The sequence below is a fragment of the Equus quagga genome, chromosome 1 (assembly GCF_021613505.1).
Source record: "Equus quagga isolate Etosha38 chromosome 1, UCLA_HA_Equagga_1.0, whole genome shotgun sequence".
NCBI lineage: Eukaryota > Metazoa > Chordata > Mammalia > Perissodactyla > Equidae > Equus > Equus quagga.
In genome coordinates this window covers 123,725,390-123,744,228 of record NC_060267.1, presented here as the reverse complement: position 1 = coordinate 123,744,228, position 18,839 = coordinate 123,725,390, and the positions used below count along the sequence as shown (strand labels likewise).

At 46.4% G+C, this 18,839-nt stretch overlaps 1 protein-coding gene across 4 annotated transcripts in view; it reads right to left on the bottom strand.

Moving 5' to 3' along the window:
- The window catches only part of PRICKLE2 (prickle planar cell polarity protein 2), a 306,961-nt gene extending 298,594 nt beyond the window's left edge, over positions 1-8,367 (bottom strand). Inside the window, exons 1-2 of one of the 4 annotated variants that reach the window (XM_046680788.1) lie at positions 8,083-8,367; positions 7,342-7,427 (exon numbers count right to left, since the gene is read on the bottom strand). In XM_046680788.1, the coding sequence (XP_046536744.1) occupies positions 7,342-7,427; positions 8,083-8,232 (236 nt within the window). In that variant the 5' untranslated portion in view covers positions 8,233-8,367. The remainder of the gene's footprint in view (positions 1-7,341; positions 7,428-8,082) is intronic. The other 3 variants (XM_046680823.1, XM_046680795.1, XM_046680802.1) reach the window with 3 other exon arrangements.
- Positions 8,368-18,839: the final 10,472 nt, after the last annotated feature.

Below are 18,839 nucleotides of genomic sequence, written 5' to 3'. Positions count from 1 at the left end.
GGGCTCTTAACTACTCAATTCTGCTATTGCAAAAGCAGCCATTGATAATACTAAATGAATGGGCATGCCTGTGTTTGAATAAAACTTTATTTATGGGCTTTGAAATTTAAATTTTGTATAATTTTTATATGTGCCACAAAATATTATTCTTCTTTTGATTTTTTTTTCCAACCACTTAAAAATATAAAAATTAGGGCCAGCCCTGGTGGCCTAGTGGTTAAGTTTGTCATGCTCCACTTTGGTGGCCGGGTTCAATTCCTGGGCATGGACCTGCACCACCCATCTGTCGGTGGCCATGCTGTGGTGGCAGCTCACATACAAAAAGAGGAAGATTGGCAGTGGATGTCAGCTCAGGGCGAATCTTCCTCAGCAAAAAAAAATATATATATATATATATAAAAACCATTCTTATCTAGTAGGCCATTCAAAAACAGGTAGCAGGCTGATTTTGTCCCACTGCCCGTAGTTCACTGACCCCTGCTCTAAAAGGTATGGGTTTTCCCCTCTATGCCATGTGTGTTTTATATGTGTGCATGTGTGATTTTTAAATCTTCTATAATAGCCACATCCTTTTTCAAAATCAGAGACAACAATACAGATAAATTGGGAACTGATATGTTTACTTGAGAGAAAAACCCTATCAGGGTGTTTCCACTTCCATCAGGCATATCATCAAATGCCAGTGACATAAGGTGAGCTAACCAGCAACCTTCTTAGCTGCTAAGTATCTTTCCCTATCTTGAAGATTCCAGGCATAAGTCTCACACACACAAACACACACACACACACACATCCATCTCGTTTTCCCTTTTCTTGGCATATCAGCTGACTGAGACAGAGTGTTTTTCCTCCCCAAACAAAATAATCAGTGGGAACCCATTCCTTAGCCAAATTACAATCCAGTGAAGAAAATCAGGCCAGCATCTCCCCAAATTACGGCCCGAGTCACAATCAACACAATTGCCAGGGCAACTAAGGAAAGATGCTTTTCACAGCACAGCATTGGCTGACCCAGTGAGCGCTGCCTCCAGAGCCACCACACGCAGCCAAAGCATCCCGCCTGGACGGGTGCCGTTGTCTGGAGACAAACCGCTCTGCATAATTAAAACGACCTCACAAAGCCACCACTGCTTCGGGCTTGCCACGCCAGCGCTCATGAAAGTGGGACTCCAGGAGCCTTGTTCTGAAAGCCCGCCTTTTAATGCTCAAGTCGAATCTACATTTATCAGCAAAGCAGAAACGTTAAAGGGATTACAAGGAGCTTAGAATCCACTGGCAGTTCATTGATCTGGTCTTGCAAGCCTCATCTCCACGTGCCCTTTAGAAACGGCTTTGGTCTGCTCCCTGGTTCTTTGGTTGCCTTTGATTTTAGCACCATTCTCAGTCAGGGTGGAGGGATGATTCCGAAGAGTTCTCAGATTCCTTTCTTCTAAAGCGAAGAGAAGCTACCTGCATATTCCCCTAGATAGTGGTCTAGACCAGGGGTTGGCAAACATTTTCTGTAAATATTTTTGGCTTCGTGGGCCATACCATCTCTGTTGCATCCACTCAACCCAGCCATTGTAGCATGAAAACAGCCACAGTAAGTATATAAACAAACGGGTGTGACTTTGTTCAGATAACACTGTATTTATGGGCACTGAAATTTGAATTTCATATAATTTTTACACGTCATGATATATTCTTCTGATTTTCTTTCCAACCATTAAAAAATGTAAAAATCAGGGGCTGGCCCCATGGCCGAGTGGTTAAGTTTGCGCACTCTACTTTGGCGGCCCAGGGTTTCATAGGTTTGAATCCTGGGCACGGACATGGCACCGCTCATTGGGCCGTGCTAGGGCAGCATCCCACATGCCACAGCTGGAAGGACCCACAACTAAAACTACACAACTGTGTACCGGGGGGCTTTGGGAGAAAAAAAGGAAATAAATAAATAAATAAATAAATAAATGTGGCATTCCTTAAAAAAAAAAAAAAACGTAAAAATCATTCTTAGCTCATGAGCCATACGAGACAGGTGAAGGATCAGATTTGGCCAGCAGGCTGTAGTTTGCTGACTCCTGGTCTGGACTGAAGCTGTTCAAAGTGTGGACCAGCAGCAGAAGCATCACCCGGCGGCTTGTTAGAAATGCAGGATCTTAGGCCCCCACCTCAAGCATGTTGAGCCAGAATCTGCACTGGAATAAGATCCCCTGGTAATTCACATGCAAGCCAAGTTTGAGAAGTCCTGGTCCAGAACACAGAATTTTGAAGTCAGACAGGGTTGGAATCCCATTGACTAGCTGGCTGTATAAACTCAGGCAAGCTGTTTAACCTCTCTGAAACTCAGCATCCTATCTATTAAAATAGGTGTAAGTAACAGCACCCATCTCCAAAGACTGTTGTAAGCAAAAGATAGGAAGGATGTAGGACATCTGCCTAACACTGTCGATGCTTTAAAAATAGTAGCTATTATTACAGACGCTCATTATTTTATTAAATCATTTTTGGAGAAGGTGAGAATGCTCATTCAGGATTGCAAGCTCCAATCACTTCTGGGACCTGACAGGCTACCTAACTATTTCAAGAGGGCCTCGAATGCACATGGAATGTTGGAGACTATGGTAGACAGAGGCCACGCCCATCAAAAGGGAGACCACTGACATTCCATGACTTACTGTCACTTACTGTCACGTAGGAAGTTGCCCTGATGTTACTACATGTTTGGATTTTCCAAGAGAAGCTGGAAACCCAGATTTTTTTTGAGGAAGATTACTCTACTTTATATGTGGGATGCCTGCCACAGCATGGCTTGATAAGCTGTGCATATGTCCGTCCCCGGGATCTGAACCGGCAAACCCCAGGTTGCCGAAGCAGAGCAGAAACTTAACTGCTGCGCCACTGGGCCAGCTCTGAAACACAGATTTATTTATTTATTTATTTATTTATTTATTTATTTATTTATTTATTTATTTATTTATTTATTTATTTATTTTGAGGAAGATTAGCCCTGAGCTAACATCTGCTGCCAATCTTCTTCTTTTTGCTGAGGAAGACTGGCCCTGAGCTAACATCCATGCCCTTCTTCCTCTACTTTATATGTGGGACACCTACCATAGGATGGCTTGCTAAGTGGTGCCATGTCCACACCCGGGATCCAAACCAATGAACCCTGTGCCACCAAAGCAGAACGTGTGCACTTAACTGCTGCAGCACTGGGTTGCCCCCCAAACCCAGATTTTAATGGTAGAAAAAGCCCCCTTATTTAACACACTGTGCAGATCAAACAAAATCCATCTGCAGGCTGGATGTGATCCGAGGCCCCTCGTCTGTGATTCTGCCTTAGAATAGAGAAGTAACAAGAGGCAGTGAGTCACAAGGAAATGGGCTTGGGTTTTGAGCCAAAGCCGAGCTTCATTCGCCCTAGCCAGGAGACCCTGGGGAAATCATTTAACAACCCCGAGCCTCAGTTTCCTCAGCAGGAAAATAATCACATCTATTTAATAGGGTTTGGTGAGGATGACACAGAAACACATGCAAAACATGGAGACACAGCTCTGCTCATCGGTGCTATTGCTCATGTTGTTTGCTATTATTATTACTATTTTTATTCACAGTGCCTAGGCATTCCAAGGATATCTCTTCACTGTAAAAATGGCCATTTTCCTCTCCTTGCTCAAACTGGTTGCAAACAAGAAGGCCAATTAACCCCCACTTGGAAAGCTGTGTGTGGAGTGCACTAGGGCTTGGTTATTAATGACTTTGTTCCAGCCGTGGTCCACGAAGACACCTGCATCTTTCTTTTAGTGAAAATGCCCTCTTGCAGCCGGGGCCACTGTAGGGTTTGCCCTAGGCTGCCCGGAGGTGCTGCTTCTCGGGGCTAAGTCACCTCAGGGAGGGCTGCCCACCTCTGTTCCTCTAGCTCCTCAGCTGCCCTAGATCAGGTGGAGGTGACAGCTTTGGGTAACAATTGTGAGCCTTCTGCTCTCCAAGATATGTAAGTCCTTACGGGCTTTTTTAGACATCCTGAAAGTTCCCACATTTGCCACCTAAAGCTGTGGGTGACAATAAAAAATGAGGAAGAGAGTAGATCACTCAGGAAGATCCCCATAAAATATAACAGACCTCCAGAGGACCTTAGCCTTCTCTTCCCACAGGAGGAAGCCCCGAAGTACGGGGAGCAGTCTGCCACACACAGCGGGGTTCAACTCGGCCTCTCCACCTTTAATATGCACACGAATCCACTGGGGGTCTGGTTGAAGCTCAGCGGTGAATTCAGTGCATCTAGGGCAGGGCCTGAGATTTTGCATTTCTAACAAGCTCCCAAGAGATGGTGACACTGCTGGTTCCTGCCCCAGCTCTCTGCTCCAATGTCACCTCCTCAGAGAGTCCTTTCCCCACCACCTTATCTCAAATATTATTCACTGAATGAGGGCAGGCATCCTGTCTGTGTTGCTTTGCTGTACCCCTAGCAGCACCTGGCACGAAGCAGGCACTCAAATATTTGTTCAGTGGAGAGATCTCAGATTGACAGTTGAGGAAAATGAAACCCAGGGAGCCTAAGTCATTCACCCAAGGTCACACAGCTCGTCACAGCCAGAGCAAGACTCCAGCCCAGCTCTGCCTGGACATCAAAGCCCCAGCTCTCCACCTCACCAGCAGGGCAAGCAAAGTTTGTTTACAGCACACTTCCTCTCTAGAACTTGAGTGCCTTCGAGCTGGGAAGCAGTGACACCATTCTGTTCTGCTTTTAGGAGGTGCCTGCTGTGTGGACAGTGGACTGCAGGGGGACCAGGGTGGAAGCAGAGATGCTGGTTAAGAGGCCAAGGAGTGGTAATATTTAGGATTCCTTGGTACTTTGCGGTAAGGGAAATTCACTCCCCTTGGGTCAGACCAAAGCAGCCTTTCAGCCTGCTTGGGGCCAGCCTTGCGTTTCAGACACAACTGTCTCTCCCAGGGGTTCACGGTCTCCTGTCATTGGGCTGGAAAGTGAGCATACTGTGGATTTCGAACTGCCAAAAAGAATATTGTGCTGTAACCCAGAAATGATTGTCCCTCTTTTCCAAAAGGCCACCCGAAAGGATGCCCATAGGGGAAAGGAGGGGTCAAAAGCAAGGAGCTGCTTCCTTTCCAGCAATGGGTGGAAATGCCATAAAAACCCCATTCATGCAGCCAAAGTGAAGCCTTTCTGCTGCTGGGGCCGGGGGGGGGGGGGGGGGGGGGGTCACTGCTTCAGCATGAAAACCCGTCTCAGCCTAATGAAAGGGTCTCTTTCCACAAGAAAGGCTCCACAATGGGCTGAAAATAAAACACTTGTTTTCCCTTGACAAAATCAGCTGGGTTACAGTGTCACAAGGTTCTCCAAGAAGCTGCGGTCATGAAAGTCCAAAGTGACCTGGACAGCCAGCATCTGCAGTTGGGCTAGTTATGTTTCCTCCTGAGCAGTGGTTGAGAGGAAGCTAAAAATAACTAACAAAAGTAGCTAATATTGGGGCGGGCCCAGTGGCGCAGCGGTTAAGTCCACACGCTCCACTTCTACTGCCCGGGGTTCGCTGGTTCAGATTCCGGGCGTGGACCTATGCACTGCTCATCATGTCATGCTGTGACAGGTGTCCCACATATAAAGTAGAGGAAGATGGGCACCGATGTTAGCTCAGGGCCAATCTTCCTCAGCAAAAAGAGGAGGACTGGCAGCAGATGTTAGCTCAGGGCTAATCTTCCTCAAAAAAAAAAAAAAGTAGCTAATACTTACTGTGTACCTGATACTTGACAAACAATGTGTTATCAGTATCTCATTTAATCCCTACAACAATGCCAAGAGCTAAGTACCATTATTATTCCCACTTAACAGGGAAACTGAGACGTAGGGAAAGCAAGTGACTGACCAGAGGTCAGAGGTCACACAGCCGGGAGGGAGGGGAGCCAGGCTATAGCCCCACACTGTACCACTACCCTACAGGCCTCTGGTCAGAAGTGGACCCAAAGACTCCAGAGTAGGGGAGGAAGGGAAGCTGGAATCCCTCCCCTGTTCATCACGCTGCCTGTCCCACCCCCACGCGAGCACAAGATGCATCAAAAGGGAAGGAGTCTTTAGCCGTGTCTTCCCGCATGTGGTTCACAAAATTAAGCTTCTACACCTATTCCCATGTGTCGCCCACTTTCACATTTGGGACACAGAAGGGACCACCCCGAGCAAACGTATTTGGCTACAACATTGGCACCACTGAGGGATGCCGGTGTCTGCCCGTTACATATTTACAAGGTCGCCTGGCCTCGCCCCTGACACAGAAGTTATTAAATGCTCGGGAGCCATAAGGGCTGTGCTCAGTGCCCTGAAACAAAGGAAAGAGGCTGCCAGACCCATCTGAGGCAGGAACAAAAGCACTTAATTTCTGAAGGAGCCAGTTGGGAGTTTCCCTATAACTGGGTGCCCAGCACACGCTACCATTTGGGAGAAAGTAGAGAAGCACACACAGAAGGGGCACAAAAATCAAAGCAGGCAATTCCCCCTAGCATCCAGAAACAGCCTTCTTCAAAGGGGCACGTGAGTGGCGGGGAAAGGGGGAAAGATGCACTAATCATAGAGGAACGTGTGATGATGTTGGAGAATTTTCTCCTGTCACCAGTTTTTCCTTTTCATGAAGTTGCCAAGAAGGAGCCACTTCTTCTCTTTACATCACCAAACTGAGGGTCTGCAAGCCTGTACCCCAACTTTTCCCAACCAGAGCCCCAGCAGCCAGATGCACTGGGAGGGCACCCAGATCCCTTGTGTCCCAAACATAATCATTCCAATCCAGGCTGGGGCTGCCTGGAAGTCAACATTCACGGCGCATTAATAAGAAACATCTGGCCACCAAAGAGGGTTGACACAGCGCAGGCAGGCAGTGGTGGATTTGTGGTTGGGACCCAGAGCTACAGGGGCTGAATTAAAAACACAACTGGAAAACACCAGCTAGTCCAGGGAATCCTATACACCCTGCACTGTGGCAGTCGGAAACGCTGCCATGCCCAGATTGAATTGTTTGGGGCTGAGTGACTTAGATACACAGAGTGTGGGTAGGAGGGACTCCAAACTCTCACATCAGAGCAATGCAGCCTGAGCCCAGCTCTCCTGCATCCCCCAGTGTCTGGCCACCACTTCCACCTTCAATATTTGTAGCAGATGTAGTCCCACTCTTAAAGGAACAGCCTTTGCATTCTTTCCATGTGACTTACAAGTTAGATTTACAAAAGGAGAAAAATATATGCGTGTTCATATATATATATGTTTTTCATACACATACATATATATATACGTATATATATATATACTTTCCTCCTTACGCTATTGTGCCTTTAGGAATTGGATTTAAGGCGTCCTACCTCCATTTATGCAAGGCGAACCCGGGGCACTGGTCACCACAGGCATTACATGGCTGGCCTCTTTCGATCCGCCCCAGTCCGGTCAACTTCAAAACAAAAAGACAACACGCCCATGTTTCCACCTCGGGGACACCCTCTAAAGCCCCACTTGTGTCCCAGGCAGGACCACCTGTCCCTCCCACTCCACCTCATCTGATTTGACTCAAATGCTCCTCTCTGATGTGGGGACGTGAGGCGGGGCGCTGCCGGTGTCCCAGGGGTGGTCTCCTGCTCTGGGAAGGGTGTTCGGACTCTGGCGTGGGCACCAAGCCACCAAGAAATGGCCAAGGCTGGGGCTTTGTCTCCCCCAGACACCTTGGTCACGGGTTTCTAAGAAACAAAAGCAAGACCCTTCTGTTCCCTAGAGTCCCCGAGAAGCGACCATGGCGCGCTCGCCTTAGATCAGGCTGGTGCTCCCGGGAAGGGGGCAGCACAGGACACCCCAAAAGACAGCCCTAAAGTCAAGTCCGTGTCTAGAGCTCCAAGAGGCAGGACGCTGGAGCTTTGGTGCTGGGATTCCGATCTGCCTTAAGCTAAGAGGCGAAGGAGGGGGCTTTCCGGGGTGCCCCCAGCCTGTGACACCCAGGGCCACGGTTCCTAGTCCCGCTCTCGCCCAGCCTGGGCATCCAGACTTAACCCCTTCCGCGCCTTCGAGCGCTCGCGCGCGCCCCGGACGCGCCCACGCCCGCGGGGCCGGCTTACCTGGGGCCACAGGTGCGCGGCCGCCGGGCGGAGGGAGATGGGGCAGGGGCGCTCCCAGCAGACCGGGGACACCCGGAGATCGGTCCCGCTCGGGTGGGGGACACTCACCGAGCGGCTGGAGAGTCTTTTCCGGGAGCTCCGGCTGAACATGGCCGGGCGCCTCCTGCAAGCAGCGCCGTCCGTCGGTCCGTCCGCACCGCAGCCGGGAGGGCGGGTCGCCTGGGCGGGCACCCTCGGCGGCCCGTGGCCTGGCTGTCTCCGCCTCGCAGCCCCCAGCTGGCTCCGGAGTGCACGCCTCCCCCGCCTACCTTCCCTGTGCTGCTCACTCTCCCGCCCGCAGGTCCCTCCCTCTCTCCCGGCATCCCCCCGCCCTCCCCGGGTTCGCCCCGCCATCCAGGGGCCCTTCCCATCCCTCCCCCGCACCGGCTGTGCCTACTTTCTCCCTTTCCCTGCTTCCCCGCCGGCCCTCTGGGGCTAACTCCCTTCCCTCACTGGGCCCGCCCCCAAAGCCTCTTCCTTCACCCCTGGCGCCTAAGTTATGGGCAGGGACCACTTCAAGGCCCCCTGCTGCTGTGCTGGGTTAGGGGGTGGAGGTAGAGGGATGGGGGTTAAGGTTTTTTTTTTTAATTAAGGTATAATTGACATACAGTAGAATTCCCCTTTTTTGTGCATAATTCTGCCACTTTTGACGAATTCGTACAGACCTGTGACCACCAGCACAATCAATATATAAAAGTCCCATCATCCCCCAAAATGAACTGTTTTAAAAGTTTGTACCATGCATGAATCTATTTAGTGTTCACTAAGTGTTGGCAGATGAGGAGAAGGAGGGTGAAATATGCCCATGTGTGATTGCCCAACGCCTGGGTACAGTAGATGCTCATTAAGTGACTGTTGAATCGTTGAAGGCAAGCTTTGCCGCCCCCCTAAGCTTTACCACCTCACTAAGCTTTGCCTAGTGCCTATTCATTTTCCACCACTTACTAGCTGGTGATCTTCCCAAATTAATTGCCTTATTTGTGCTTCTGTCTCCTTATCAATAAAAAAAGATATGACAGAAATCCTAATCTTGCAGCATTGTTGAGAGAGATGAATTGGGACATGTACAGTTGTTACAGATGTTATTACAGGCTCAAACTCAGGGCTCATTAAAGATTAGCTGTCAAAAAAAAGGTTGCAAGTCTAAGAGGTACAGGCCATGGTGTCCACTTATCGTTGATGTTTCAGCTCAAATACCACCTCCCCTGAGAGAACTTTCTGACCCCCTGTTGTAACATCTCCCACACGCACTTCCTCATCTCGAGTGCAGCATATATGGACATGAGCTCGTTTACTTATTTGCCCTCATCCAAACTTGTCTTGTTCGCCTCAGTAGCTCTAGAGTGTATAAGGGTGCCTGCATATCCTAGGGACTCCATAAATATTGGTAAAGGAAGACATTCTTATCACTGTCAAAAAGATAATTCTCACGGCTGAATGTTTTTCCAGACGAGACATTGAATTTGAGTCAAGAAAAGCTGGTTGCCTGGGTTAATGGAGCAAGTTAGTGGCAAGGGCAGTCTACCTACACCCCAAATTCAAAAGAATAGGGTGAGACGGCTTAGATACCACCTGTGTTTCAGTGTTAGCTGATGATCTTCAATGCCCAGAGAGTAGTGTTTGATTTGAGTTACAGGCCAGGAGTAGTGTGAGCCGAGTGAGGCGTTCACCCCAGGAGCAAAATTTACAGGGGACCCATAAACACAGCAATCAAGATAAACAAGATTTTTAGGCAATATTTTAAAGGCTCAAAATTAATGCAAAAAAAAGTCATGATGAACAGAATATCACCATTTGGAATAAAGACAGGATCCCACCCTACACTCACACGTTCCTGCCTCACTCACCTTACCCTAATCCTAGGCCTGTTACAAATGCTCCAAAACTCTGGGGGCTTCAAAGGTACACTCCCCTATACTGCATTTCTCTATGTCCCCACCACCCTCCGTCACTAGCAGATGGTGTGCTTGCAGAGGGTAAATGCCGCGGCTTATTCGCTTCCTTATTTGCCCAGGCCTAGCACAGGGTCTGGCTCATTTCAGATGCTCAGCAAACACTTGTTAAATGGCTAAACGAAAGGCAGTAGCTTTGGTAGGGGTGGGGGGCCGAGGGTGTTAGCAATTAAAACCCCAGGTTATAATTAGTCCCGGTACAGGATGCTCACCTGGCCTTCTCAGCAGGGCTGCATACGCAATTTGGCCCTGCTCAGCACGTGGCCTCATAACTGGCAGAGGCGGGTCAGGAGGGCAGTGTTCACGTTGTGGCTGTCACCTTTTTGCATTTTAATTATGGCAATTTTTACCAAAGGTCAGTAACAAAACCAGAGCACTACAAGTTTCTAACAGATGGAATGAATGTATCTTGAGGAAGCAGCACCTTTTAAAAATTCCCTGGAAGGAACTACAGGGGCTAGTGGCAGCAGTCCTGTCCCATGTCTTGGTTCCAGGTAGATGTGGCTGGGGAAGGATGCAACAGGAGTAATGCTCTGGGGAACATGGTTTGAGGGTCTCTAGGCCTTTAACTTTGGTTGCTTGATCCAAGAGAAGACGCCAAGAGGATGTAAGTGATCTCCACATATTATCTGAACAAGCCACATGCGCAAGGCCCAATTCCACCTCCCAAACAAGGTGCCAAGAGTGTTTCCCCTGACACCTGCCGTAAGAAGCGCCTCCTCCTCGATGAGTCCCTCTTGGTCCATCTCAGTGCAGGAGCCAGTTTTCCATGGGCTAATTTTCACTTGAGGCTCACTTATGAGAAGGAATATCTTACTCATCTGTTCAACAACCACTTTATCTTGCCTAGGAAGATAAAGCTTAGTAACCCAGGAAGGAAAACACAGTCTCGCTGTCAGCTGTTGGGGAACACTAGATAATTTTATTTTGCTTTATCACTGTCTTTGCCTTTCATAGACATCTTTGATGTATGTTCTTTCCCCATCTCTCAAGGCAATACAATTACTAATGGAACTTGAACACATCCTCATACACAACTATTGACATGGGAAGAAGCCTTTGCTATAATATAAAGTAGAAAAACAAAACCAGCATAGGCTGTTTGGATTTGATTAGTCTTAAAATATGCATCAAGAAACACAAAAAACATTAAAATGGATCGATGGTGAAATGACTTTTTTTTCTTTTTGCCTTTTAAATGTATTTCCTATAATGAACATGTGCTCATTTTGTATTCAGAAATGCAAAATTATTTCTCTAAATTGAGAATTGTGCCCCTGTTGCCTGAGGTCTTCTCGCATCAAATTTGGATCAGACGTAGCGAGAAGCCGTGTGTCTCTCCTTCCCTTGGCCTATACGTGCCTGTCTTCTGTATTTGGCTTTTCCATTTTTTCTTATATAAATTCGTGTCTGTTAAGCCAGGTGAAGCCTCTGATACCTTGTCCCCACATACCTGCAGCAAACCTTAGCGATGTGTCCACATGGTGCTTCCTAAAATAGGGAAGAAGAGCACAGTCTTTAAACACAACCTCACCCAGGTGCATATTTCTTTCTGTTACCTACAGAAACAATTCTGAGTGTTGCAAAATGAGTAAAATCTCCCTGAACAGCAGCCAACACTTACAAGATCCATCAAAGCGTGCTCCTAATCAGAAGTCTACAAATGGTATTCTGAAAAAGAGTGTGTGAAGCCCAGGGTGGTGAGGGAGTTGACGGGGGTCACTGGAGAGATGATTCACTCTCAGTGGTGGGATTATAGAGGTCTTTGCTCTTTCTTCCCCATGCGAACTCTTCTGCAGTCTACAGATTTTCTTGAATAAGCATGAAACCAACATATACACTCAGAAAAAAATTGAATCACGAGAGAACTGAAATAAAGAGAGAGTGTTGGTGGGCTAAATATTTCACAGGGCATTAAATCATCTTAAATTTATAAATATGTTCTAATATATTTAAAGCGAAATATTTGAAATAATAAAAAGTACCACACTAAGCAGCATACATCCTTCTCTATGAAAAGCCTTAGAATTCTGCAGAGTCATTGCCTCAGCTTATCCTAAAAGTTAAGTTACAAAAAAAGCACAAATATGTGGTTAGAGGATAGTCATGACAGAGTTGTTTCCAAGAGGAAAAACATCACAAATAATCTAAATACCTAACGTTAGAGGACCTGTTAAATAAATAACAGTGTGTTCTTCCCATGGAATTCTGCCCAGACATTAGAAATGATATTGTAGAATATGGGGAAATTTATACGAATATTTTTCCATTTGGAAAGCAGGTTACAAAATAGCAATATGAGTTTACGTTTGCAAAAGATTTGGGGTGCCTGTTATGCTTTCAAAAATACACATATATTCGAATGTTGAAAAAGCCCAGAGACTATAACAAAAAATATCACAGATTATGATCAATTGTTTTGGGATTTGAATTTCAAGTGATTTAATCTTTTCCCATTTGTTCATCTGATTTTTATAAAATGAACGTGTATTCCTTGTATAAAAATAAAGGTAAAAATATAAACTATAGAAATATTTGCCTTTTAAATGTTCTAGAAGACTGGGAGATCCTAAGTGGTAGAATGTAGAGGATTTGGTTTTTTTCCTTTTTCTTATCTATCTATTCTCAAGTTCTACAAGAAGCGTGTATTGTTTTTTTAATTTTCTGTAATTTTATTTATTTATTGAATTATAGTTGACATACAATATTATATTAGTTTCAGGTGTATGGCTTACTGATTCGACATTTACATACATTACAAAATTCTCACCATGGCAAGTCTAGTAACCATCTGTCACCACACAGAGTTATTACAATATTATTGACTGTATTCCCTATGCTGTACATTACATCCCCATGACTTATTTGTTTTATAACTGGAAGTTTTTACCTCTTAATCCCCTTTACCTGTCTTGCTCATCCCCCCACCCAAGCATGTATTGTTTTGAATTGAGAAATGAATTTAAATTTGAAAATATAATGGATTTTAAATATGCCTAAATAATTGTCTCTTAAGACAAATACTAGTATTCTTTTGGAAGGAGAAATTTCAGGTCTTATTTCTCGGCAATTTTCTAAATTTATTTCCCCCCCCATGACTTTTGTCTTAATAGAAAACCTTTTTTTTTAATAGAAAATAGTCTTTTCTTCTTCTGTCACTCCCTTCAACCATGCATTTGAGGGTTTTATAACACTGGGCTCCTCATTTTCCCAGTACCTCTATAAAAACACAAAGGTGCAAAGTTGACTTTTTAATAATCCCCTACACTATGTCTCAGTCTACTATTTGCAACATACACTCATAAGTAACATATTGGAACCCCAGGACTCACAAGGTCAGAAGAGGAAACAAATGCTCCCTGAGGTGATGGGATTTAAGAGAGGTGGTTCCAAAAGGAGTGAAGCCCAGCTTTCTTGCCCCAAGTTTCCATGATCCCTACTGCCTTTGGGTGTCACACACCCCCACCCACCAGTACAAACACACACAGCAGTGTTCAGGGCTCCCCATGTACTCTGGGGTGGGAGCTGGGTGCATCCAAGGCAGTACCTTTTAATTTACCCAAATATGTATGTGAAGACCCAGCTTGTGTGTGATTGAAGTTGAGTGGACATCCCCCCACCTTGACTACCCTTGTTTCTGGTGTTCCCCAGCCTCTCTTCCTCCCCACTCTGCTCTCAAGGTTACCCTTTCCCTTTGGCTCTCTCAAGCCGTTGTTGTAGCATTTTCCTTCAGTGCCTTCTGTCAAATGAATAGAAACCATGAAAAGATGAGAGAAGAGAGCTTCCTGGCGTCCATTTCCCCTGCTGGCCAGTCTATGCTTGAGACACTTCGCGCAAACAAGGCTATTGGTTTGACACAGGGAGCTGATATTTCTCCTCAATCCCACCTCAAAAATAAATTCTCTCTCTCTCTCTCCTATCTCACAATCTCACACACACACACACACATACTACCATTTAGTGGCCTCTTTGTCTCACCAAGACGCACAATTATTCAGTGGTTCTCAACCTTTCCACGCTTATCCTTTCTGATGGTAGAATTTTAGGGCACTCGAAGGGATTAAAACACTCTAAACTAAACAGGTCAGCACTCAGGACAAAGCAGTTGCTGCTATAAGACAAGAACGGTGCTTGTCGTTTTCACTGGCTCTTCAGCACTAAGCACTTTGGATAGAACAGTGTCTCTCAAACTTGGCTGAACATTAGGAATGACCTGGGAAACGTCTAAGAACCCCAGTGCCCAGGCCACACCCTAGGCCAATTAAATCAGAATCTCTGGGGGTGCGGCCCAGGTATCAGCATTTTAGGAACTCCTGGCATAATTCCAACACACAGTCAGGAAGCAGAACCTTTGACTGGGGGACATATAGGGCAAAGGCTTCTCATGGCCAGCTTCTTTGGCTGTGATTTGCATCGGCTATGTTTGTCTTCTTACAGGAGCTGTGCCCAGCTCTGCACCCATTGGAATAAACTGCTCAGCACCCAGGTAACAGTTTATAACATAGACCTAAAGAGGGTGGGTCCAGGTTTCTTGAGGGCCTTGTGTTTGCTATGCCTGGGTACAGGCAGCCAAGCGTGAAGCAGCTAGGACAGAGCCAAACTCTGCCCTAAAGGAGTAAAAGATTGGGAGGGGGAGAGGGGAAGGGCTGGAGGAGAATCTCCTTATTGGCTGTGTGCACAGGCATCCGGGGGAGAGTATATCTGATGGGGATTGTTCAAGGGAAATGTTGTGCAGTGGCTGATGAGGCCCCCACCCTAAGACGTAAGGAACCTTCCATAAAACCACAATATTCACAGACACTTGGCACGCCTAGATCCCAGATCGGGGCTGATCTTTGAGTCAAGGCTGGCAAAGGGCCAACCCTGAGCTGGCTTCTGGTGACAAGGAGGCAGCCTACACCTGGGCTTCAAGAGCATACACTCAATCACAGCAAAACTAATTACACTCATTGGTTGGAATGTGTTGGAGCATCTGTGCTGGGCTCATGACACCCTGATAGAGACCCACTGGATGGAGGCCTGGTTAGTGCCACCAGTCAAGGCTCGCTTCTGTGCTCCAATGAGAAGCGTTCCACAGCCTCTGTGCGCACAGAGGACAATCAAATCCACATTGCTAATGAAAGAAAAAGCTCCTCCAATCCCAAGAACTGCGTGGATTTCACATCTCCCATTTACCCTTGGCTTCTCAACAGACAGACACATCACAGAGCTAAGTTATCATTTCAGGTGAGGCAGAGATTCAGTGTTTTTGTACCAGCTTGATCAAATGGATCTGAGTTTTCAAAGTTTCAACCAATTGGCTTCTCTTACCATGAGGCTTTTTTTTCCCTAAACTACCAGCTCCCAAAACCAAACCTGATCTAATATGTTGATAAGACCTCTGATTTTTTCCAGCTGGGAAAGTTGCCTCTTTTGTCTAGCCCGGCAGTTCTCAGCCCTGGCTGCACACGAGAATAACTTGGGGAGTTATTTTCTTTAATATGTCATGTCTGGCCCCATCCCAATCAATTAAATCAGTATTCCTGGGGTGAGACTTGACAAGGGATAGTTTTTAAAGCCCTCCAGGTGAGTTTAAAGTCCAGTCGGAGTTGAAAAGCTCTAATCCATCTCTTTTTCCACAATTTCCTTACGCATCTGCCTAGATTCTCCTTCTGTCTGCCAACGCTACATAAACCTTAACCTACACTTCCCCCATCCTCCCCACTCAAAATACGGTAGTTCCTCCTTATCCGAGGTTTCACTTTCCGAAGTTTCAGTTACCCCCGCAGTCAACTGCAGTCAGCTGCAGTCAGCGGATAAGGGGGTACTATTACAGGGTCCGGTACTATCCACGGTTTCAGGCATCCACTGGGGGTTTTGGAACGTATCCCCCATGGATAAGGGGAGACTGCTGTAAACAGTACATCTCTTCTATGTAGGTAACAGAAGAGGGAACACAGATCAGGACAAGACCTCTAATTCCTTGCTCTTCAAAGGTGACGTCAGGGACCAGCTGCCTTGAAATTATCTGGAAACTCATTTAAGTTACATAATCCTACTAACTCAGAATCTGCATGTAAACAAAATCCCAGGTGATATGAATGCACATTGCAGTTTGAGAAGCACTGTTCTAATTAACACACAAGCCCACGTCCTCATTATAGGACCACCCTGAAGCCCCTCCTTGATGTTGCAGGTTTGGAATTATGTGCTCCAAACCCTCAGTCCCCAAGGTACTGACTGTATGGAGCTCTGTCCTAAATCCTTCTGTAGACACCGGTTCATTTGATCCTTTCTGCAGCTCAGTGGGATAGGGTTATTATGATCCCTAAATGAAAGAAAACAAGGCCCAGAGAAGGGAAGTAACTTGTCCAAGCTAGGCAGCGATAGACTCGGGATTTTGGTAGAGGCCTGTTTGATTCCAAAGTTGGTTCTCCTTACAAAAAAATAGATGTCTGGGGGCACTTCTCCCAGAAACAGGTGGACACACAGAGGAGGTAAGATGGCTCCATCCTAGCCCTCTTGCTTTGGACGAGAACGTGCAAGACCCTCCCTGGTAACACCAAAGGAAGAGAGACCAGTTGTCCTGCTCCAGCGGTGAGTTACTATCTCACCTTGGAAAGGACCAGAAGGAACATTCGAGTGGTGTTCACAGAGCTGCTGAGAACTCCCCAGAGAGCAGCGTCTGTTTAGCCCCTTCTTGGCGGAATCCTCCTAGACATGGAGTTCATTTCCTCTTCAGCAGAGAATTTGATCTCTTGAGTATTAAAACGTACACTTTTTTTCATGTTCTCTTCTTCCAAGCCAAAAATCATCAAACCAGATGGCCCTTTCTCTGTCATGCATGGGACACGTTCAGTTGGAAATGGTTGTAAAAAACAGTTGGAACTAAGTTTTGAACGGAACGGAACTTTCCTACCTAGTTTACAGCTGGGGTCAGTATGACCAAGCTGCTAAGTGAAGCTACCTACTCTCTGGCCCACGGAGCCACCTCTTTCGTCTCTTAAACAGGATAATCAGTGCCACGGACTAGGTTGAAAACTAGACCTTAGTAAGGGCCCCTGGCATTCCTTGAGCTTGTAAAATGGATGAGTAGTGGATTAGTTGCCCTCTCTCCCCAAAAGTGGTTGCCAGGACGTGTGTTTGTGTTAGGGCAGCCTAGCTAGGTAAACAGTATTCTCACAGGCCTAGCCAAAGAGCTGGTTATTTCTTGCTCACTTCACAGTCTCATGCGAGTGGTGCAGGGGAGGGAGGGAGAGGGGTGGAAAAGGGGGGAGGGGGTGCTCTGCCCCATCCAGACCTTAAGCCTATGATTCTTTTAATTTCTGAGTCTACCATCTTCCAGAACTGTGCTGTCCAATATGACGGTCACTAGTTGTACATGCTATTTAAATTTATTAAAAGTAAAAATTCACTCCTCAGTTGCACTAGCCACATTTCCAGAGCACAATAGCCACATATGACTAGAAGCTACTATATTGAACAGTGCAGAATAGAAGTTTTCCATCATTCCAGAAAGTTCTATTGGATGGCTTTCTCTAAACTTCAGGGTTGTCCACTGGGTTGTTTGCATCCTTCAGGCAAGGAAGAGGAGAGAGTATGGAGGGTCAGTGAGGAGTGTTCAATTCAGGTGTGGGAATGCTGGACATATTTCTCCTCAATTCCATCAGCAAAAGCTCAAGACCTGGCCCACCTTACTGCAAGGGGATTGGGAGGTGCCAACTAGCTTTGTGCCTGGGAAGAGGCACAGACGTATAAACACAGGTGAGCCCTTGGGCAGCCTTGTCCCAATGGCCTTATCAGATGCAACACTCCATTCTTTGGAATTCTAGTAGAACTAGCCAAGCTTCTAAGGAACATAGCATTATTCTTGATTGTTGTAGATGTTAATTCTTGGTGGAAAAAAATGGGAATTAAGGTGTTGCTGAGAGTTGACTCTTAGGTGCAAGAAACGTTTGACTATAGTCGACCACCTCACTTGATAGAGAAAGCCTCATGACATCCATCTCTTCAGTGGCAGACTCAGTGGAAAAGACAGTTCGTTTTTATCCTCTAAATCAGAGTTGGCAAACTTTCTCTGTAAAGAGCCAGAGAGTTAATATTTTAGGCTTTGTGGGTCATGCAGTCATTATCACAATGACTCGACTTTGCAACGTAGTGCAAAAGCAGTCATACATGAATGGGATGGCTGTGTTTCAGTAAAACTTTATTTACAAACACAGGTAGTAGGTCGAATTTGGCCTGTGGGCTTAGTTTGCTGACCTTGGCTTTAAGTCTTTCACCAGGTCCTCTTCACTCTCTAGCAAAATCACCCTTCTCTTTCGGTCAGCCCCCTCCAAAAAATGATGGTGAAAAAAAATGGAGGGGCCAGCCCAGTGGCTCAGTGGTTAAGTGCGCACATTCTGCTTCCCCGGTTCAGATCCCAGTTGCGGACATGGCACTGATTGGCAAGCCATGCTGTGGCAGGCGTTCCACATGTAAAGTAGAGGAAGACGGGCAGAGATGTTAGCTCAGGGACAGTCTTCCTCAGCAAAAAGAGGAGGATTGGCGGCAGATGTTAGCTCAGGGCTAATCTTCCTCAAAAAAAAAAAAAAGATGGAAATATTGGTGCATGCAGAGAACCAATATTCTGTTGTGCTAAGCACTTTGCTTGAGTTAATCAAATTTCGCTTAATTCTCACAACGCTTTCAGTTAGATTTTGTGAGTGCCCGCATTTTACAGATGAGGAAGCTGAGGCACAGAGAAGTTAAGTGACTTGCCCAGTGTCACACAGTAGGCAAAAGGCG